The sequence below is a fragment of the Brachionichthys hirsutus genome, chromosome 10 (assembly GCF_040956055.1).
Source record: "Brachionichthys hirsutus isolate HB-005 chromosome 10, CSIRO-AGI_Bhir_v1, whole genome shotgun sequence".
Taxonomy (NCBI): Eukaryota; Metazoa; Chordata; class Actinopteri; order Lophiiformes; family Brachionichthyidae; genus Brachionichthys; species Brachionichthys hirsutus.
In genome coordinates this window covers 11988996-12012034 of record NC_090906.1, presented here as the reverse complement: position 1 = coordinate 12012034, position 23039 = coordinate 11988996, and the positions used below count along the sequence as shown (strand labels likewise).

General features: G+C 44.3%; 2 protein-coding genes across 3 annotated transcripts; one reads left to right on the top strand and one right to left on the bottom strand.

Moving 5' to 3' along the window:
- Positions 1-1377: 1377 nt before the first annotated feature.
- On the bottom strand, positions 1378-7604 carry sar1b (secretion associated, Ras related GTPase 1B). Of its 2 annotated transcripts, none has more exons than XM_068744154.1 (7): positions 7474-7604; positions 5561-5636; positions 4188-4307; positions 3929-3994; positions 3221-3324; positions 2866-2997; positions 1378-2728 (listed from the first exon to the last, which is right to left on the bottom strand). In XM_068744154.1, exons 2-7 carry the CDS (start codon positions 5616-5618, stop codon positions 2612-2614), a joined length of 597 nt encoding a protein of 198 aa, XP_068600255.1. In that variant the 5' UTR covers positions 5619-5636; positions 7474-7604; the 3' UTR covers positions 1378-2611. The 2 variants fall into 2 exon arrangements, with proteins under 2 accessions (XP_068600255.1, XP_068600254.1); XM_068744153.1 differs by having other exon boundaries at positions 7470-7599.
- Positions 7605-8252: 648 nt separating this feature from the next.
- sec24a (SEC24 homolog A, COPII coat complex component) lies at positions 8253-23000 on the top strand. Its single transcript, XM_068744125.1, has 24 exons — positions 8253-8481; positions 9765-10358; positions 11203-11352; positions 11684-11761; positions 12231-12293; positions 12585-12748; positions 13186-13373; positions 13656-13758; positions 14698-14824; positions 15495-15604; positions 15760-15872; positions 16405-16523; positions 17041-17096; positions 17752-17958; positions 18284-18407; positions 18799-18957; positions 19331-19504; positions 19579-19689; positions 20373-20548; positions 20684-20821; positions 21005-21109; positions 21352-21444; positions 21547-21650; positions 21790-23000. The coding sequence occupies exons 1-24, from the start codon at positions 8421-8423 to the stop codon at positions 21902-21904; spliced, it is 3432 nt and encodes a 1143-aa protein (XP_068600226.1). The 5' UTR covers positions 8253-8420; the 3' UTR covers positions 21905-23000.
- Positions 23001-23039: the final 39 nt, after the last annotated feature.

Here is a 23039-nt window from a genome sequence, read left to right as displayed (position 1 = left end):
TGTCAGCTGATCCATGAGTCCCATGGTGCAGATATTTAAGCCTGACTGACTGCCGCTGTGGAATCTGCTGGGATCACTGGAGTCTGAGTGAGTTAAAGAAGCTTTGAAGATGACAGATGATTGGATTTCATTTGATAAAACTTCCAACGGCGCCATGTCTCTGGTGGCTTTGTTAGCGTGAGGGTGGTTTCATTTTTTTTTCCTGTAGCAGATATTTGTTTCATCTTTAGTTTCTCGGGTTCATCACGTCTCTGTGCCGGTCCTGCAGGAGGGAGTTCTCTCTCTTTAAGTTGTTGACACCAGCCCACGCTCCATGAAAGACGCCCGTCGCCTTCATCAGCACCATGTAATTACCGAGTGGATGAGTTCTTGTCGTGAGCTGAACTTTCTCACTGCCCAATCAGCATCTTTTCTCCTGCGAGCCGATAATCGACAAGCAGAAATAAACAGACGAACATCCTTTCCTCCTCAGTGTGTCGCTTCAATGGAATAAATATCCTGCAGAGCATTTTTCCAAAGTAATTGCAGCTATTACTTCCAATTATCCCAAGTACACAGACATGCCTTCAATCCCCGGAGAGAATCCTCTCAAAGGAGTTCACACAGACCCACATGGAAAGAAAAATAGAGACATTCTGTCTCCCGTCTGCGTCCTCCGTGGGACTTCATCAGGGTGGCATGGGTTTCCGTCCGATGACAAAGCATTTGAAAGACTCTCCGGGTTCTCCGGCTTCCTCCCACTATGAAAAACATGCAACTTAGGGGAATTGGTTACACTATATTGCCCACGTGTGTGTGTGTGTGTGAATGATTGTGTGGCCCTGCGATGAACTGGCGGCTTGTCCAGGGTGTACCCCGCCTCCCGCCCCTAGACTGCTGGGATAGGCACCGACACGACCTTTTGACCCGGTAACGGGCAAAGCGGTTCAGAAGATGAATGAATTTGTTAGTACTGTCTCCAAGTTGATTCTTTGGACAACCGAAGGTTGACTGTGGACAGCTGCCTGCCTGTACCGCCCTCTGGTGGCGGAACATGATATGACTCCATGTCCATGCTTCCCTGCTGTAATTTCAATAACTTTGTCCTCTGTGTTTACTTTGTCGCCCCCTGGAGGTACTTTAGAAACCACCTTGCGTAACGATGAAACTGCATGCAGCGGCACTGAACTGAGACGGTATTGACTGTCATCCGTCTCACACAAATGCATGTATAATAAATCTATTTCTCACACAGGCTATTTTCAGCATCACTTACATTTTGCTGATATTATTCTTGTCCCTGACCTGGATTCAACCTGAAGGACTGAATATATCATTTAATTCAACCAAATAAAAGTGAAGGAAAAAAATAAAGGGATTTGCATCGCTGATCATTGGTAAAGCTTGTTATTCATTGAAAACATTTATTACATTTTTAATGATGCTAACAACAGCGAGCCCCGCCCTTGTCGGAACATTTCATCACAAATTTAATCGGGGATGAAAGACAAGAAGGGACAGAACAGAAAAAATAATATTAAGCAAAACATGACAATCATCTCTCACTGAACATTTTGGCATCTTTTTCTGTCTTATTGAAACGTTTGGAATGACTAAAATAAAAAGAGCAAGGCATGCATAATAGCTTCTAATAATGTACATAGACCAAAGGATACCACTCATAAATATAAAATCCGTGTACGGTGTTCTTGTACATTCCATACATCTGGTCCCTTTCTGAGGCAACGCTGTGGGACTGCATGTGTCCTCAGTTGGTAAGCATAATCACCCTGTAAAAAAAACCCCTCTGATGGAAGGGAAAAAACAATCATTGGATCATGAACCGTGACAATTACAAGATGTTATAACCATTTGTTTACGCCTCCCTTCATCAATCCTCCCAAAGATGTGTTTCCTCAATAGTTTTCTTTCATCGACTGATTAGTGCCCCATCTACGCGCCGTCATCAGCCCTCACATGGCCAGTACTATTCTATAGTACATTCCTTCTAATGTGCCAAACCCCCCCCCCCCCCCCAGGAACAACCATATTTTAGCTTCTAAAGAGATGGGCTTAAAGATGAATGCAGAAATGGGTGAATCCGCCATGTGTCTCTTGCTGGGGGACTGTATATGTAGCCAAATATTTTATTTACTGAATTTTAAAAGAAGAAAAAAACAAACAAATTAAATGCACTGCGGAATTTACTGTTTAAAAATAAAATAAACGTACTGCGATGCTTACAACTACGCTGCGCTCGCTCTCACTGCTCCCAATCAGTTCAAGAGGGAAAGGAGGCATCATGATTTTAACAATTCAATGGAATCATACACAGATTTACAGTTAGAATGCATTTATCATCAAACTCGACAGATGGCAGGAAGGAGAGAGACGGAAGTGAGTGTGTTGCGCACGCGTACAGACGTGAATTCTGTAGGAGTGGAACCAAAAGTTCGACCAATAAAAGTCTATTGGGATCAGGCTGTACTGGTTTCTCTGAGGGTGAAGGCAGACTTGTTTATCCAAACAGGATGCCGAGTATGATGGTACTGGTGGCAATGGTTGGGCGTCTTGAGTGGTCGGGTTTGGCGGCCCTCTGATGGTGGTGGTTGTGATGTTGGGCGTGGCGGCTTTAGTCGATGTAATGCGAGAGCCAGCGGAAGCCTTCGCCGTAGCCCTGCCTCTTCAGAACGCTGCACATGAACACCTCCAGTGGTCTTGTGTTCAGTTCCTTCATGGGAATGGAGCCCTGAGATTCGACAACAAAAAGTGACGCTCAACAAACGGCCGCGTGGGGAAGTGTGAAAGTGATTTGTTTTTGTCGGCTGCTCTCGTCTCATGGCGGACCTGGACACCGGCACGCAGACGAGTCCCGCATCTACTTACTTTGCCTGTTGTCTGTCCGTACAACCCGAACAGCTCTCTCAGCTTCTCCTCGCTGATGGCCTCTGATCGGTCGATCTTGTTGCCCAGGACCAGGATAGGCACGTTGCCGATGGTCTCGTCTGTCATTAGCGCCTGAGCAGATAAGAGCATTGGTGCAAATCAACCTTCACTTTGACAACATTTTCCATTCACTTCTGTTTAAACCGCCGATGTCTGCAATTCTAAACCTGACAGAATTATTTCATTGCCACAGAGAATCTGTTCATTTGTGCCATATTTGAAGGAAATAATGATTTTAATTGCCATGCTGTCAAAAACAACACGAAACACAAGATACAGTTAAGCAAGTCCTTACATCAAGCTCTGCTTTCGATTCACCCAACCTGAGGCCGTCTGCACAATCCACAAGGAAGACGATACCGTTGATGGCAGGGAGGTAGTTTTTCCACACTCTGCGGGCTGTGTGAACAACACGCAGTTATACACAGAATGTATTTGTATTCAATTCATTATTTCATTTCCAGATTCTCTTAGCAGTGAAAAGTTTGTCCACACAGTCCATCAATCAAATTTTAATGCCATTGCCCAAATTCACGAGTGCTAATTTGCCTCCGAGGGCTTTACAATCTTTACAGAGGAACACCTCCGGCCCTGTTTTAGATAATCAAACTGGGTCTATCTGTCAATTTCAACACACTTCCATGTCTTTTACATCAACACAGACGCAAGTGCAGGACGGACCCGACGTCACCAAATATGGCAATGCTAGGTTGATAAAATACTGTAAATGTAAAAAGTGAACAATGTAACTTGACAGTAGTCTACGAAGTCACTAGGTACATAGAGACGTTACCATGGAGACGCTCAACACCTTTCCCTGCTTCATTGATTCGCTTGCTTTGCTGTGCCTTGCAGACATTGTGGCTGCACTGCTTCAACTATCTCAGATGCTATTGCTCCACTTCTCTGTGGAATGAACGCTGGCGATGTACAGAAGGCTCCATCCATCTTCTGCAGAGGTAATAAATGACAACCAAAAACATCCACATATACACCAACATACCTTGCTGATGGCCTCCAAGGTCAAACGTGGTGAAAGTCATGCCAGCAATCGTCAGCTCTTCTGAGGCTGGAAGAAGAAAAATGAAAATAATGCGCAAATCAGAAAATTAGGGCAGCTCGACGACATAATATTCTCATACTGTACTTTACGAATATTCCACGGTAGTGTGTTTAAAATAGCAAAAACATAATTGCCTCACTAATCAACATGATTTTAACGTGTGGTGGCACCGCCGTGTGAAGGAGGAGCAGCAACTCACTTGGATGTAGAGTTGGCACATGCTGTCCCAATCTGTCGTCTTTGAGCATGTGCAGTAGCGTCGTTTTGCCAGCATTGTCCAAGCCAAGAAATACCAACTTCCCACATTTCTTATACAGTCCTGAAACCAAATCAGAGGCATTTTCACAAAGCAGGCCAAGGCTGCACAACTCAGTCTTATATTATCTTTAACATCATGACAGCATGATGTTAGATCAATGGGAAAATATTTACACATGAAATCTGGTGATCAGTCAGGTGGGAATGATGACTCTTGACAAAGCTTTAATTCACACGGAGTATATTATCTTCTGTGGTGCACAATGAAATCACACAAGTGGCAGTTCTCCAACTACTGCGTTTCCTCGTCTGCGTACATCATGAATGTTAAATATATCAAGGCCCAAGATATGCTCCTTTCTTATGGACTTTACTTGATGGATGACGGATGGCTCTAATCAAATACAGGGGAAAGGGTACAAGTGTCCTGATAAGAATACAAGACATTGTGTTTATCAGTCTGAGTCAGCAGTGAATGTAAGAAGGTTCTGACTGAGTCAACTCTAAAAGACGTAGCTAAAACTCCCAACAGTGCTACCTGTGCAACCTGTTTGCCAGGCAGAGCTGGAAGAATAACTTTTCAGGATATTCTCTACCAAAAAAACTGTAATAGCACACTAGAGTGGCCTGAACACAACTTTCCCAGCAGAGTTCAGATAATATATCAATCAAAAACGTAGATAGAAAAGATGCAGTGTAAAACCTAACCTGTGTGTTTAAAATATATTTTCTTTCTGTGCGTTTCATGTCCACATACAGTTTTAGTGAGTAATAAGAACAATAACTTTGAAATCTGTCAACAGAAATATAAACATGCATATGTTTTACCATGGCAGCACTAAAAAAAGCAGTTTGAAAGATCTTTCTTCAAAATATCATGTAGATTTCAGTTAAGACAAAAGGTAGTAATTAATTTGGTCTTTAGAAACATTTAATTACAGTCAATAATTGCATGCATGTAGAAATCTCGTGTGAGACGCAGTAGACACACACACTGGTGAGAATAGCAGTAGGACAGGGACGCTATATAACCGGGGCAAAGAGCAGAGCTCTGAAAAGCAAACCAAAACCGGAGATACGTACATGCAGATACAGGACTTCACTGAATTACACAGTTTAGAATTTGCAAACAGAAAATGTATTTTAGATTCCGGAGTGGAGCTCATCATCATTCATAGGCATGGCACTACCCCCAAAAAATACAATAAAAATCACCTGTACACGCGCATTATGGAGGAGATTTAAGATATATAGATGATGTCTAAAGACTTGAAGACTTATTTTAATTTGTTGTGTTTGATGTCCAGTACTCACCTAAGACCTGTAGCATACTAGTGACACTGCTGAAAAGCCAGTCAATTACGAATGACATATCCGGAGTTTTGGAATCCTGAAAAACAACAAAAAGGGAAAATGTAGAGGTAAAAATACAAAACACACCAAATGAAAAACTTGTCACTTTAACCTTCATCTCCAGCGTATAAATATTATGAAATTCTGAGGTGCCAGAACAGCCGACTTTGAACATCAAGACGCTCTTTGAAAGTGCAGCATGATTGTATGCGTTTTTAATATACTCTATAGATCATATCTGTTCAATTCCTTGATGTATATTTAACTTCTAAAGCCTATGGTGGAATGCAACTGAACACAAGAGACAAAACAGTTCAAAAAATATCGGTAAACAGCAGACAGAACAGTCGGGTCAATGGAAACCAAACAGCAGCTTCTGTACAAATCTGAGGAATTCAGATCTGTGAAATAGCAGCCTGCCATACGCCTGAGTGACTTTCTATATCCAATGATATGTGGAACCTGGTATGAACATTTGGGTAGTAGCCCAGGTGATTCAGAGCACTGATCACACACATCTGACAGCTCTTAGCCTGAGAAATGAATTGTCGTTTTGGATCTGATGGGAATGCTGTAACTATAATCAACAGCTCTCTGACATGCAACAGCTTATTACCGCTTCATAAGATTAACAAACAATAGTCCCCTCTTTTAAGTGACACGACTATGTTCAAACGTTGCGGAAAGTGTAATTAACATTGAAGAAAATAAATGAAGCTTTGAGCTACTTCAAAGTTTACCTCCCCATGAAATTTGCCATTTTTGCCGGATAAATACATAGAGTGGTAGGTTAAAGATATTAGAAGAAGGTAAACTCGTGCTGACCTCTAACCCTAGTTACGCAACATGCAAACAACTACAGGGCTAAACTAGTCAGCCAAAGTTCAGCTCCATGCAAATACGCTGAAATATACATCTACTTCAGCTAAATTCAAGCCTGATTCCCCGAGCACTTTTGGAGCTATTCTTGGTAGTTGCTTACAGAAGAGCACAGTGAGCAACAACTACATTCGGATGGCAGAAATAACACGAACAAATGTTGAAAAGTGAAAATGACTGAAGTTCAAAATTACTCTTCGCGTTTTGAAAGTTCTTCCTTCTTAAAATGACTTCAATGTAAGAAAAATAACTCGATGCAAGTAGGTTTCAAAATGCAAACACGAGAGCGTGTAATAATCAATAGGACACACCTTTCTTTGAGAATATGATCGAATCCCTATTTGCTGGACAACTTCGGGTAGTTTTGGAAATCAAAATGTTTAAGGGCCAAGAGAAGACTGAGACGGCAATATCGTGAGAGATATTAGATGTCATTTGACGTGGATATCAATGAAGTCAACTATCAACGTAGAAGCAAAGTTTAGCTAAGCAGGGCTATTTAACTTCCTAAATTAAACAAGAGGGCCCGATAATCAGAGTAGTTATTACTCAAGTTACAAAAGTGCGTCTACTGTAATCTAACATAGCTTGTTAAATACTAGCCGTGAGGCCGGCTAGTACTGTAGCTAACGGGAAGCTACTAGCTACGTGTCATGTCCTCTCAGGCGACGTTGCGTCGAGATGTTACTGGATACGCTAGCTAATTAGCTTGAGGACTAAAAGAAGTACTACCAACACCATATAATACTAACATTGGATATTTATTCCTTTAATCTGTTAATATAGACTTTATAATAAATATAAACATGGGCCAATGTCAGTATCTTTCCAGCTCAAAGCTGTCAGATACAAGCGAGTTAGCCAACATAGTGTTAGCAATGCTAACAAACCATCGTTTGGAGCCGGGGTGATTTGCTAACTGAGGTGCCGAACATTCACACATGACTCTTTTTTAACCATTGTTTTAGCAAATGTATTAATAAAAACTTACCCACTATTTAGATGTAGAAAATATTACCCAATCCGTTCGCTCTTATAGTCATGTAAATTGGTCTATTGGTCGAAAAAGAGCGCATTCAAGTTGCCAGGTCTCTCCCCTTTTCGTGATGCTACTGAGCCACGACACTGCAATGGCTCCTCAAAACTCTGCCCAGCCACTTCCTGTTTATGTTTCACTACCATCTTTCCGGCAGGATAAAAAAAACTCGACGGCCAGGCGTTGCGCTCTTTACTTTACAGATTTCGCCATCATACTAAACTTATTTTTTTTATTTTTCATAAAACGTGCTTTTTAATTATTTACCCCAAAATAATTTATCGCGCATTGCTAAATTATAGTACTTTTTATGCAGGCTATAATGTTGACAAAAATCATCAGGCAAGGCATTTAAATGTCACTTTAGCTGTTTTTGACAATTACTCTTCAAATTTAAATATAAAGATTGGCGGATGATTTACATATCCTTGCCACATCCACGTATTTTTTGAAATATTTTTTTTTTTACTGTAGAGTACGTAAAATCCGAGATGGTACTCCATGTTCTTGTTTCTCGTACAGTCGAAAATCCAGAGCACCGGAGGAAATGCCACGTGTAAGCACTGCGCATGCGCGAATAATTTTTACGTTGATCCTGCAGGGTGATCCCAATTTCCGGTGAAAGAGGAGAAGTGTTTCACACGATTACTGTGTCAAGGCCTATCGTTTTTACGCGCAGGCGGTCCAACGGGATTTAGCCATGGCACCGTGATCTTAAACCACGATTCGGCTAATTAACATATCAAGGACACTTTGGCCTTTGGCGCTTTCTTTCCTGAAAGTCACATCGCCAGAGCCATTCGTTACCCTGTGACTTGACTACCAGCTAGTTAGCTTGCTAAAGACGCAGCTAGCTATTCGCTAACCAAGCCCCCCACTAAATTAGATCCTGGTGTCTATTTCAAGATGTCAGCTGCGGGGTTTAACTCTCAGAATGGAACAGGAGCGGGGCAAAACTATCTGAATGGTGAGTAAAATCAAAATGTAAGGCTAAGTTTGCACAAGGCAGTAGCTAACATTAGCAAACTTGACGAAATTATAGGCTAAGGCTAGCAGCATTTGTTGGAATTTTCCTGTGGCTATTAACTTGTAGCTACTTAGATAGTTTAGTAACGCTGTGACTTATGGTAACGAAGTAGGAACAACTTCTCATGTGGAGCTATACCGGAATAACTACAGATAAGCGTGTCCTGTGTTTCCATGTGTAACATAAAATCGTTGCTATAGTTACGGTAGCTATTCTTCCAAACTATTTAGTCAATCTTTTCTACCATTTTGTCAAGGCGATAACAGGTTGACAGGCGGAAGGAGTCAACATGCATAGCGATAACTTTAAAGCCGAATGTTGGGCATCTTTTCACAGCAAACAAGATGGTGATGATGAAATCACATTTTCATCTCAGCACTGTCGAGCTGCTCTGTTAACTCGTATTAAAACGAATTACACTTCATCATTCATCATTTCCTCGAGCCCAGTCCAACCAAGAGGCTCACTAGTTGCTTCAGCGCGCTCGCATTTCCGATGTATCTTCTCAAATGGCTTGGACATACTGTACTGTCTCGTTTGCATTGTATATGTGGCATATTGGTAGTGATCCAGATGTTTTGGCAAAGCTGTCTCAAAGCTTAATTAATCAATTACTTGCTTCAGTTTGAGTTTCGGATTATTCACATATTTCCATGAGTTTTACACGCACGCTGAGGAACAACCCGAAAGTACTCCGTGGCAAATATGACGAGGTTAATGTTAAGCAGCTTTTCGTACACGCGCGTGAGAAGATGCTTAGGAGTACTCTGTATTGAAGGCAGCTTCAGTTTGAGTTTGAATGCCCTGATCGGTCTTCTTGTCTTCACCTGGTTGTTTAAAGAATATTCATTTAGTTTTTCCCTGAGCGTCGATCGACCTGAAAACGTTGTGTTGCCGACCGTAGATACAAGACATTTTAACAGTGCTTTTAAATTGTTACCATAACTGATTTGCATACAGTTTTAGTTTCGTATATAAACCCATCAACCGCAGTGTTCGGATGTGGAAACTATAAATTTACTGTCTTCATTTGTGCGGTTTGTGGCTTGATTTGTCAGCCGAGGCACCAAAACTACCTTACAGAAGTGTCGTGTCATGAATTGGGTCAAACCTGTTAGGACCGGATCGGTGTTATTTCTGCCTAGCGGAATGGATATTAACAGAATCAACACAGATATGCAGATTCTAGAACTGGATTGTATTTCTCTTCTTCTGAACTCAAGGCCCATCACAGAATCCAGTTGTTCCAGGGGTTAACTATGGTATAACTCAGCCACCGATCTACAATCCAATGCAGTCCAAAGCTCCTGCAGCGCCCGGTCCTGGACCGTACCCCCCGGGGCCATACCAACCTGCTCCCCCAACCAGCTCCTACCAGCCCGGCCCGCCACTTTCATCCTACCCAGCTCCTTCGGGTCAGCTGTTGTTGACCAGGCCTTCAATGGGAGGTCCTCCACCCCATACCCCTCCTCAGTCTGCCAGCCCCAGTCCTGGTCCAAGAATGCCCCCTGCACGGGCCACACCTCCCCCACCCACCGTGTCTTCTAATGCCTACTACCCAAAACCACAGCAGCCACAGACTGTGGCTCCAACGTGGTCATACAACACGGCTCCCCCACCGATAGGACCTACCACTTCCTTAACCACACCTCCCGTAGGCCCCATGGTTAATCATGTGACCCCAGCTGCAAGCACGGTAGCAGCGCCGCTGCCGCCACCATCAGCAGCCGTATACAGCTCTGCACCACCCCACTGTGCCCCCCAGCCCCCAGGCCCAAGGATGCCCACCATCTCCAACCAGGGATTCACCCAGAAAGGTAGGAACCCAAAAGCTCCTTAGAGCCACTTAGAATGTATGACTACCGGTGTATATATAATTTACAAGATAAGAATATCATGATGTAAATATTTTACTGATTGGTTATACACTTCTGAAAATATATTCTTTATTTAATGCTTGAATTCTGTCGATACGGTTTCTTTAAACCTGAATCACTGGACTCTGAATTGTTTCAAGATGAGTAGGACAGCGATTTATTTTGAACAAGTTTGAGTTAATTGGGTGTTTCTTTCGTGGATGCCGGTTTACCCCAGAAGTTCGACAGGTGCCGTGTGGCAATAATGGGGTGATTGAAATACTCTGTTATCACACCAGTGATGAAAGCACTCCCCGAGTCGAAATAAATCGGGCGCATTAAAATGTGAACCTGTGAACTTTATTTGATTTCATTTTTTGGGGCTACAATTTCAATCAGGTCACATTTTAAAGCAGATTTTTTTATAATAAACCTTTCTTAATATCTATCATTCTGCCCTTCTAGTAACATTTCTTCAGCTCAGTTACTCTTTTATAATTTTCCCTTCATCGTCTTACTGACGTGGTGCGTCATGCATATCTGGACTGTTGATTAGGTGGAGTTGGACATTGTCCTCTGCGCCTACGTTTTACCTTTTGACTAGTTGCTGCCTCTGGCTCAGTCCCAGGAACAGACGCTATTTTTTTTTCTCTATTGGGTACAAAGGGCAAATAAGAATTGTTTTGAGTTTTATTTCTAGATTCTTGTTGTGGTGTAAATGTCCTCGCACTGTATCTCACAAATATTTCTAAACTACTGAAGTAGTTGCAGCCCGAGAAGAATCACTGTTGACGTTCCTCACCAGGCCCTGCGCCTCCACCAATGAACCCCATGGCCCCCCACGCATACCCGCCAAGAGGAGCTCCCTATGGCCCCCCACCCACAATGAAACCCTCGCTGCCACCTGCTGGTCCCCCAATGGCCGGTGCCACCCCTCCACCCCCCAAGGCAGATGGTAAGTGTTCTGTTCCAATCGTGGCACATTTGATTTTGATGCCTTTTATTTCCCATAAAGGAGCTATGGCGGTGCCACATCCAGATCTCGTTATTCCCCCTTAACTGTTAATTTACGTTTTTAAAGAGTCTGGTTTACTTTCAATGTCCTGAAAAGTTTCTTTGTTTTATACGTTAGAAGGAGCTTTGCTTAACAAAAAAGCAAATGACCGAATTTTCCGTAGTAGTCCAAGTTGGACCGGTTTCAGATGATTATATTGTATTTTAGACCTTTTTCTATCTTTATTGTTCTGATCGCCTTCTGCTGTCCCCCTCCTTCCTCCACATGCCAGCTCAGTGTGGGGGGGCTGTTAACAGCGCCCTGTCCCTTGCGGAGCCCGACTGCCAGGAGGGGGATATTGAATGTCCAGGTGTGGTGCGATGAGTCAGTAGCTGTTAGATTTAGTGTCAGTGCTGTGGTGTCCATCGTGTCCTCGTTGTGCCTCTGATGCGGAGCTCCAGTCTCTTCGAGAGCAATGCTTAAATTAAGAATTAGCTTAGAGCTATTAGTCACGTTAACTTTGTCTGCTATTTTTAAATGTTTGCTTGCTAGCGCTGTTCTTAGTATAATTGCACTCCAGGTAAACATTTTCTCATTGGGTAGTTTTCTGCTCCACGTTCCCACCCCATCACCTCCACGACCTTTGAAAATGTATTCAACACGCTCTATGTGATTTCCCGTAAACAGTGTTATTATAACTACTATCCAGTTGTTAGCGTAGCTCAGAGTCCATTCAGTCGCCTGTCATTGACACGTTGAGGCTATGAATTAATGAGTCGGTGTCGTTAAAACGTTTACCGCTAAGTGTTTTCACGTAACGTGTGTTTGCTTTGAAACAGGAACTGTGGCTGGGAACGGTCCGCAAGCACCAATCAACTATAACCATGTCGAGAACAAAATGGGTAAGACCGGTTCCTGCCATATGCGCAGCTGTTTTCACATTAGCTGCGCATGCGCAGTCAAAGTTTACAGAGTGGGGGAAAAAGTGTGATGTATTAGACAGCCATTCATATGTTTAACTCTTCCACCTGTTGCCATTCGAGTGCGGATTCCCAGTCATCCAGGTATTTAACGACAGGTTGGTTTCCATTAAAGCATCAGACCTCCTCTGGATAAGTCGACGCCGCGTGAAACAAACGTTTCCCGAATGTGAGCGACTGAGTGAATTTCGCTCCGTTTCCTTCGTTCCACAGCGAGCCTAACTCATCCAGCAGCGCCAGGTCAACACTCAGGCCACTACCCGTCCCTCCCACCCGGGTACCACAACACTGCAGCGCCCCACAACTCGTCCCCCATGCATCCTGCAATGCAGGCGGCCACACAACCGTACAGTCAGGCACCTCAGCCATACCTGCAGGTGAGAGAGGAGTTTTACGGACCCACACTGGGCTTTCACATTCACTGCTTGTTGGCTTGTTCTTGATGCTGGTTTAGCGGAGTTCTGCCATTTCTTTCATGGGTTTGCGTTTTGACCTTGTACACATCCGAGCTCTAGAAATTAATTACTGACAACAAAGTTCTTTTTTTTTTTTTTTTTTTTAAAGAGGCAAATTGAGGATCAGTCAGTTGAGCTGTATCCCAAACACGTGCTTTAAACATTTAATACTTTCCTGAAACCATTTGTTTTATGTTGAAACCACAGCCATCGGTCGCCTTTCGTACTCTGCATCATTCATGACAGTTTTAAAGTGATTATATTTTGGTTGACCTTCGGCTGTGCCAGAAAGATTCCGGTATCTTCAGTCCGTGGCAGCATGGCTGGCGTGTTTCGTTATTGGTTCTCCCTTCTCCCAGTCACCTGGTGGGCCGGGGCCAGCCCAACTGAGCCCATCCCTGGCGGCTATGAGCCTTCAGTCCAGCACCCCAGAGGCCCTGAGAGTCGTGAACCTGCTGCAGGAGAGGAACCTGCTGCCACCAACCCCAATACCCGCTCCGACACCCTGCCTCCCGCAGGACCTGCAGAAGGTCAACTGCAGCCCAGAGTAAGCCATTTTTATTGTTTGAAACTACCATTTCAGTAATGTTAGATATTTATAGGGGATTTGTTAAATGTACCTCAACTGGGACCTTTTCAAATTGCTACATAATTTGAAGAATCAAATGTTAGCTGTGTCTTTGGTTGTTGTCTGTCCATCTGTACTTTGTTTTACAGTAGGTAGGCTTTTCTCTTCTTCATATCTTGGCTGCAGGTTTCTTTGTCTATGCGTTCATTAATCTCTCTAAACGCCGCTGAGTACTTTAAGCCTGTTTCTGTGACTCTGCAGGGTTTTCCGGTGTACGCTCACCAGCATCCCTCAGACCCAGTCTCTGCTCAACAAAGCCAAGATGCCTCTGGGGCTGCTGCTCCACCCTTTCAAAGACCTCACGGTAACACCTCAGTTCAATAGTTGATGTGTTTGTATATCAAACAAGCAACGTAAATGTAAAGCCTGGAACACTGAGATGTAGTGGGGGGGTCAATCGGAAGACTGGAAGGAGACCGTCTTCCTGGGTGGTGGTCTTGCTGTTTAAACCGGACTCCTCACTCGCTTCAGCGTGTGAAGGAGAGAAACATATGAAGGGCAGCATTTTAATGGATTGCTTTGCTGGAAAAGCATGACTCATTCTAATTACCTCTACAAGGAGGCTGTTAGAAATATAACCTAAAAAGTTAAAAACGGATGATAATATTTTGGTGATGATCCAGAAGAGATCCTGGATTTTGGTTCACACATAACATTGCAGTAAATCGAGCTTCAATATTTGTTCCTCGATATCTCAGTTGATTATTGACCAATGTTTGTGGAATTTGACAGTCGTGTAGGGTGGGGGTCTCTATCTCACCACCGAATTTTATCCAGAACGGATCCGGATTGCGGCTATTTTCAGGATTGTTTGTAAAATGGGGGTACGCTTGAGTCTAAAAGGAATCTTAAAATCTAGATTAAATAAATGTAGACCAATAATTTTTGGTGTAAATCACAATATGGGGGGGCCGAGGCGCTTGGCGGAGGTCGGAGTGCTTTTCTAGTTGTAGATAAAATGACTGCTTCTCTCAGACCTTTGCTGTTTAAACAACCAGAATCCGCCTTGTCATCTTTCCCTGAAAGTATGACTAAATATACCTTTAGGCCTAATCTTTCAGAATAAATGAGTTTGTGCCTGTTTTAATTAACGACACAGGTGCCAGAGATGTTGCACAACTTGTACAGCAACACTAGTTTCTTTATTGGTATGCCAGCTACAACCTATCTGCAAACACCACCGGCTTTGCCTGGAGCCACATCTCACTATGGGTTTGGTTTTGTTCTGTCGTTTTCCGTGCAGCAACTTCCTGTGGTGACTTCCAGCACCATCGTCAGGTGTCGGTCCTGCAGAACCTACATTAACCCCTTTGTCTCTTTCCTGGACCAGAGGAGGTGGAAGTGCAATATGTGCTATCGGGTCAATGATGGTGAGAAACTCATAGGTCTGTCTCAGAACACGAACAAACACAGTTTAAATACTCTATTTACGTATTTACACGAAGCATCAAATGGAAAAAATGACGACCAGACGTTTTGCAGAGGCTTTTTATTACCAGTAATTATAGGAAACACACCATCTTCATAGTGTGAGTGTATTTTGGAAAACATTATGATCTCCAATTTGTTTGGGGGGGGTTACAGTGCCTCACAGAATACATGATCGCAGAACGTGAGTCACGGATTAGATCATTTTACAACAAAGGCTAGGGTTGATTTAAGAATGCACCCCTTAGCCTCTTAATAACCTTTGTTGTTATTATAATATATTCTCATTATAGATCCCTGGTCAGGATTCAATAGTCTCACTTATTGTGGCGACACATTAGCAGCAGCGTGTCTGATCTCCTACGTCTGTGATGTTTCCCCAAAAACACCATCTTAACATTCATAAAAATATTTATAAAAACGTTCTTTTGCTTTGGTCAGATCCATCAGAAGAGTGAACTCTTCTATTTGATGATAATTACAGCGATAATATAAATACAGTAATTGGCATGTGGGTACACCGTAACCTTAAAGATGGACGGTGCTCCCCCTGATTCACACACACAAATAACTGTTTAATACTCACCAAATATTGTGCGTATCTGTGTGTAGTTCCAGAGGAGTTTATGTACAACCCAGTTAGCAGATCGTACGGGGAGCCACACAAAAGACCGGAGGTCCAGAACGCAACCATTGAATTCATCGCTCCTTCAGAGTACATGGTAGGATTTGGTGGCTTTGGAAACTCCGATGAGTTAAATCAATGAGGAAATGATGTCTTCATTTGCGATATCTATAAACATTGTTCACATAATATACATGACTGGATGGTGTGGGTTCAGTGTGTGTGTGTGTGTGTGTGTTGTGATTTGTCCAGCTGAGGCCACCACAGCCGGCTGTTTACCTGTTTGTCATCGATGTTTCCCACAATGCCGTGGAGACGGGTTACCTGGATGTGCTCTGCCAGTCCCTGCTGGACAACATCAATTCGTACGTACTTTGTTGTATTTCCTGTTGCCGATGTTGGGAAGACGGCAGAGCCTTCTTTGGAATGTGTTGCAATGATTTCCAAAGTGAATTGGGTTAACGTTTTGATGCCTCTTTAGTAGATTTGATCACATTTGTTTAGTATCCTTTAATTGAAGATATCGTTTTCTAAGTCTGTACACCGGGGGAAATGCGCAAAAACTGGGGCACTCCGCATATAGCTGAGCTGAAAATGGCTGGCACTCAATGAGTTAATAGTCGAGTCAGAACCGAGACGGTCCGAGGAAGCTGCAGAGCAGCCCGGCTTCAGTCGGTCGCTCGCTGCTGAGCCCATGTGTGGTGACGGGATGTTCTCCCGGAACGCCGTGGCCTCAGCTCCTCTGCCTCCGTGGAGTTGAGCATGTTGACTTGTCATTTAAAATATTTAAAATGATTGTAATGATCTTCGTAGTTCAACAGCAGCAGCAGCCCGTGATCCTGAACAGCTGAAACATGCTTTTAAATATTATGGTTTGCATCTGGATGTGCGTCCCAGGCTTCCCGGAGACTCCCGGACAAAGATCGGCTTCATCACCTTTGACAGCACCATCCACTTCTACAACCTGCAGGAAGGACTCTCCCAGCCGCAGATGCTCATCGTGTCCGACATAGAAGGTGAGCGGCTGTTGTCGGACTCAAACGCTTAAATACATTACATCAGGAGATCAGGCATGTTCTTTAACTATTTTAAGTAACCTTTATACACATTTTCGATTAAATTCGGCATCTTTCTGAGAACTATGGCGTCGTCTGTGATCGGCTAACGTGATGGGAGCGGTCCGCCGTCGTCTCAGGCGCTGCAGATGAAAACCAGGGTGGGACACATTCCTTGTATTATGTCCCGTCCTTTTCAGCGTGTGGGGAAGAACTGCTCATATTACATGTAGCAGTGTCATATGAATGATTAGGTGACACTATTGTAAAACAATCCGGTGGCTCCAGTGAGAGACGCCGACAGTAACCTTTCTGATCTTGTGACGGTTGACACAATTAATAGCTGTTTTTACGGGCCTTAGGAGAACCGCTTTGTGGCAGCTGCTCAAGAACAACCAGTCTCATTATTCTAACATCAGGGTGTGTGTAGGGCTGCTGTGTCGTTCTTGTTTTAATAATTACTCTTCGTCCTCCACAGATATATTTTTACCAACACCAGACAGCCTTCTTGTGAACCTCAATGAATGCAAAGAGGTAAGAAAGTTGAAGTCCAGCTGTCGGTCCACATGAAGCTTAGGCGAAAAATTGTTGTTTTCCGTTTTATTCAGCCAGAAAAGTGTTTTTACTTGACTCAGGCGTCTCCCAGGTGATAAGACGACGTACAAGAGGCAAAAAGAATAATATTTCTCAGCTTTTATTTACATTTGAACACAAAGTGACGTGTCTGCATTTATTCATTCCCTTCTCAATAATCGATACGAAAGCTTTTATTGGTTATCGCACGAGTCAAACGCTACTTATAATGGCTGACCAGCTTTTTGCATGTCTCCATTGGTGATTTTGCCCATCCGTCGTTAGCGATGGATCCTCAATGAGCGCCTTCCAAATAAAATATAAATGTAAATAAAAGCTTTTTTTTTTTTACACAATAATGCCTCTTTTACATCGTCTTTCTTTATCTTTTGGAAGACATCTGTGTCATTTCCAGTCCAGAATCAAAACTTGCTGGTTGAATAAAAACGACTTAAAGACTAAATTTACCGGGGGTACGAATCATTTCAGGCTTAACTGTTTATCTGTCTTATTCCGAACTCCCAGCAAAAGACGGAGGAAATGAAAGGACCTGTTTTCCCTCAGGACAGTGATGATTGACCGAAATGAGACTCACTCCCAGTGTTTTGGGTTTCAGCTGGTCCAGGACCTGCTGAGGAGCCTGCCAAGCTTATTTCAGAAAACAATGGAGACTCAGTCAGCCCTGGGTTCGGCGCTGCAGGCGGCCTTCAAGCTGCTGTCGCCCACCGGAGGGCGTATGTCCGTCTTTCAGACCCAGCTGCCAAACCTCGGTGCGGGGGCGCTCCAGTCCAGAGAAGACCCCAACCAGCGGGCATCTGCCAAGGTGGGAGCTCTGCCGGCTCGGTTCGGGGCTGGCGTACAAGGCGCCTGCAGATGTTGACGATGCTCATTATTATCATGATAATTATTCACCCACTGCTTTCTGAAATGTAGCTGCAAGGACGTACAGTCAGTAATAGTGAACGAGGAAATCTTCAAACCAAATCCGAGTGAAAAATTACTGGTTGTGTTTTCACTGCTTGCTTGTTCATGTCCAAAGAGCTCTGACCTTTAGATTTTATAGGCAGTCCAGCGTTCAGAAGGGAGCGTCTTCCGGCTTTTTAACGAACCTTATAGCCACCTGACCTCAGCTGACGTTTTTCCTTCAGGACATCCAGCATTTGGCCCCAGCGACAGACTTCTACAAGAAGCTGGCTCTGGACTGCTCTGGCCAGCAGGTGGCGGTGGACCTGTTCCTGCTCAGCTCGCAGTACTGCGACCTCGCATCATTGGGTAAGACCTGGATGGAGCAGGCAGGACATTAAAAGTAATGAAAGATGATTTCTGATCTAATTTAGGATATGATTTCATTATTGTAGGACGACTTCTATATTGCTGTAGCCTCCTTGTAGACACCGGGCCTTATTTTGAAAAGACCTCTTGGGAGATCAAAGCTTTGGGGTTTTAGCAACGGGAGCCTGTTTCTCAAAAATACACATAATTGTCTAGATTGAATCAGCAAATACTCCAAACGTGTGTAATCTCTTGCATCGGGGGGTGAAGAAACGGCACATTTGTGTATCATGGACTCGATGCAAGCGCAGCAGGAGCGAGGCTGAACCTATTTTTCAGAAATAAGACCCTCAGTTTGTCACCTCGACCTCGCCTCCATCGTCTCTTCCAGGCTGTATATCCAGATACTCGTCAGGGAGCATTTACTACTACCCCTCTTACCACCACCAGCACAATGGCGCTCAGGTGGAGTGCTTCCAGAAAGATCTGAAGAGATACTTAACCAGGAAAATCGGCTTCGAGGCCGTCATGAGGATACGCTCCAGCAAAGGTTTGTTTACGCCACAGCGTAGTATTTATTCCTGATGACGGGCGACGTCAGGATTCACTGGCGAATGTTACGGCGGAGAAAAGCTGGTTGTTTTTCAAAATAAAACACCTGTTAAAATAAAATGATCAATACAACAGAAATCCTATAAATCATTTACTCTTTCTGTGCGGCCCGGTAGCGAATGCCTCGCGGACCGGTACCGGGCCGTGGCCTGGTGTTTGGGAACCCCCGGACTACCCGATACGCAGACGAGCACTGAGCCGCAGCCACACCCGAAGTGAAATGCTGACCTGTGTTGCTGTCGTGCAAAGATGATTGGGTTTGGGTGCGGTCCAGTTTGATGGAGTTCCTCTTTCCATCCTTCTTTCTGCAGGTCTGTCCATCTACACCTTCCACGGGAACTTCTTTGTGCGTTCCACGGATCTGCTGACGCTTCCCACCGTGAACCCGGATGCCGGCTTTGCAGTCCAGATGTCAATCGATGAAAACTTGGACAACATGCAGGTTGTCTCTTTCCAGGCTGCGCTGCTTTACACCTCCAGCAAAGGTAAACACACACACACACACACACACACATGCAAATTAAGCATGTCTTATTTAATGACTCGTTTTCTCCGACAGGAGAGCGGAGGATCCGTGTTCACACCCTGTGTCTCCCCGTCGTCAGTTCTCTGTCCGACGTCTTTGCTGGGGCAGATGTTCAAGCCATCACTGGGCTGCTGGGCTGCATGGGTACGTCACACACATCCTGTCAGCTATTTAGTGACCCCCTCCAGCTTTAAGACACCAATCGATATACAAATAATCATTTGGGTTTGGACAAACTCACAATACTGGGTTTTTGTCTGGCCGTGTTGGTGCTTTGAATGGTATTTAATTGTCCTGTCACATAATTTGCTTTTATTCAAGTGTATTTAGCCTCATACTGTTTTACAAGTTAACAGAAAAAAAAATATTGAATTGTAAATAACAACATGTCCAAGCTTCAAAACTGTCTCTGTGTTTGTTCAGTCAAACGGCCGAGTTCTGGTTCTCACCAGCTGGTAGCTGTTTGTCTCCTCCCTAAGATGCAGGGTGAAGATCATTGGAAAGCTGTGTGTGTGTGTGTGGGGGGGGGGGGGTTCCCATCGTCTTTGCTGTCATTAGCACTGACAGAAGGAGCTGATTGGTAACAGCTTTGGTTACCTGGCAACCATCGCACGCTGAGAAGTCTGACCTCTGCTGGCTCAACTCAGTTCTAACAGACGCTGATATTTTGCTCTTATGTGGCGCCGAATGGCTGAACAGCTGCTGAGTTCCCTTTTCTCTTCTGATCTCCCACAGTGCAGTCCTGTATGTTGGGTTAGGGTTACTGACTGAAGACGTTTGTATATTTTTGTGTGACCGTCTCTCTCTGATATCCTGCCCCCCCCCAGCTGTGGACCGGTCTGTCTCAGCCAGTCTGAGCGATGCCAGGGATGCGCTGACCAACGCTGCCATCGACTCCCTGAGTGCATACCGACAGTCGGTGCTGACCATCCAGCAGCCCGGCCTGCTGTCCCCGGCCTGCCTCAGGCTCTTCCCCCTCTTCATCCTCGCCTTGCTGAAACAGGTTTACAGTTTAATATAGCTAACCTACCAGCTTTAACATTTTTCTTTGAATCTGCCTCTCCAGCCTGGATCGGTCTTAAATCGCTCTCAGGCCGTCATTAATCCGGTTCACTGTCGTCGTCGGTCCACCTTGCAGAAATCCTTCAGGACCGGCACCAGCACCCGTCTGGATGACCGGGTTTTCACCATGTGTCAGCTGAAGTACCAGCCGCTAGCCTACGCCATGCTGATGATCCACCCTGCTCTGTACCGTGTCGATGATCTGACTGACGAGGTGAGGAGAATGAAAAGTCTGCTTTTGTCTTCGCATGGAGCTTTTCTGAAAGAAATTACCGTGAATGTAGTTTAGAAATGTATTATTTAAATTCTAGTAAACATCTACTTGCAGTGGACTCGACCATTGAAGTATCTGCTTGCTGTTTTTTTTTTTTTTTGGTGCTATTTTCTGCATCCTCAGGGAGCTCTGAATATCACTGAGAGGACCGTCCCGCAGCCCAGACTGCTGCAGCTGTCAGTGGAGAAGCTCAGCAGGGACGGCGCGTTCCTCATGGACGCTGGAACGGTACGACAATACAATTGCCCCTCAGGGATAAATAAAATATTTGGAATTGAATACAAATATAGGTCTGAAATCTATCAAATCCAAAGGGGGGGGGGTGTCTTTTTCCCCCCACTATCTACAGTCCAGCAGGCCCCATGTAAAACCTCTGTTGGGTTCAGGTCGCAGCATCTGAGTCAAGTCTTAGGGCTCAAGTGGAAGTTAATTGGTAATCATGTAATTTATACCATATTCTGTCCTTAAAGGTGATGTATCTTTGGATTGGACGTAACTGCGACCCCAACTTCCTCAATCAAGTCCTCGGAGTTTCCAACTCTGCTTCCGTGCCTGAGAACCTGGTAGGCGTGGTCCCGTATCGGCCTTCCGTTAATCCACATACCGTGCACTTCGCCCGCTGTTTGACCGGTTCAACCATGCCCCGCCTCCTCATTCTTTCACAGTTTACTCTCCCGGAGCTGGACACTGCCGAGTCACAGAGAACCAGAGCTTTCATCGGTTGGCTGAGGGATCAGAGGCCGTTCTTCCCCTCCCTGCATGTCATCAGGTGGGCAGCAGACAAGAATCCAATACTAGTGGCGTGGTGGGATTACAACGCAGCCAGCGGCTGCTGTTCGATTTGAATTGAACCTGTCTGTTCACGCTTCTCACTCTTGATTGCTTTTTTTTTTTTTTTACTTTTTCAGGGATGAGAGCCAGAAAAAAGTCAGCTTCATGCAGAACATGATTGAGGACCGGACGGAGTCCGCCCTGTCCTACTACGAGTTCCTGCTTCATCTCCAGCAGCAAATCTCCAAATAGCCTTCAGAGGGACCGTGGCGACGGGGGAAGGTTGAGGTGTGGATGTCCGTCTGAAGGAATGTCCGGCTGTTCGCCGAACTGACCCGACGCGTAAACTAAATCAACCAGTGTGACGGCCAGTCCGAGGAAGGACAGACAATCGATCCTGATATCTATCCAACACTTTTCACACCCAACCAAGGCCAGGAGGAAAAAGGCGGGACATTCCTGATGATGATGATTGTGCAGGTTAAAACGATTGAAGGAATCAGTGTTTATTTTCATCGAGCGGTACTCTCTCCTCATACCGATCCAGTCCAGGCAAACTGATGCGGCGTGTCTTTGTTCAGAAGCACAGTCGTCTTTACTAAAGCAAGTCAGCCCTTCGTACATGTGAACGCTTAAGAGTAGATTGAAGGTGACCTTCCGTATGTTTGTGCTCAAAGACTGTTATTGGGTCTCGCCAGGACTGAAAAGCCCGCTGGTATCCCGCCCACAGGACAGAACTGGCGTTTGTTTCTCAGCCATGACAATAATGTGTCGAACAAATCTGTAGCCTCCGTCGTAAAAGAGGTTTGACCTCGGAGTGACCTCGCCATCGCCGCTGCCTGGAATGTGTGGAAGGTCCAATCTGTCCTCCATCGACCGACTCGTCTTTTCTGTCTCTGGACGTTCAGAACTTTCTGAAGGCATCACTGTTCTGTTTAGTTCTGCTTTCTGATAATCTAATAATTTATGAGACTCCCAATCTGATTAAATTCTATAATTGCCTTGTATGGGAACTCACTTTTTATTATTAGACATTGTTCAAATACAGACTCTATAAATATTTTAATATAATAGGATATGGGATATTCTTTAACGCAGACATAACAAAGCCATTGTGATCTTTTAATCATGCTTATTGATACTTGTATATTGATGACTGCAGTATATAAAGATGAATAAAAATGCTGTTTTAGCGAAAATGAAATGACGCTAAGAGAATAAAATGTTTGGGACTTTTTAAATGTGGTTTTGTGATTTGGTCGGTGAGCAATGTTTATTCGGACGCAATGAGAACTACGACAGAATGTGGACCAATGAAATTGGGTTTTCTCTTTACCGAGGGTGAAGTTGTGATTTGATCTGATTTCTTACAGTTTGTAATCTATGT

Bases quoted from the DNA above. Each gene is read 5' to 3' on its own strand.
- sar1b (XM_068744154.1), bottom strand. From the start codon at position 5,618: ATGTCATTCGTAATTGACTGGCTTTTCAGCAGTGTCACTAGTATGCTA. The intron at 3,995-4,187 runs GTGAGTTGCTGC...TTCTTCTTCCAG, and splicing joins TGTGCCAACTCTACATCCAA to CCTCAGAAGAGCTGACGATT. The intron at 2,998-3,220 runs GTAAGGACTTGC...TTATCTGCTCAG, and splicing joins AATCGAAAGCAGAGCTTGAT to GCGCTAATGACAGACGAGAC.
- sec24a (XM_068744125.1), top strand. From the start codon at position 8,421: ATGTCAGCTGCGGGGTTTAACTCTCAGAATGGAACAGGAGCGGGGCAA. The intron at 16,524-17,040 runs GTGAGCGGCTGT...CGTCCTCCACAG, and splicing joins CATCGTGTCCGACATAGAAG to ATATATTTTTACCAACACCA. The intron at 21,110-21,351 runs GTACGACAATAC...CTGTCCTTAAAG, and splicing joins TCCTCATGGACGCTGGAACG to GTGATGTATCTTTGGATTGG.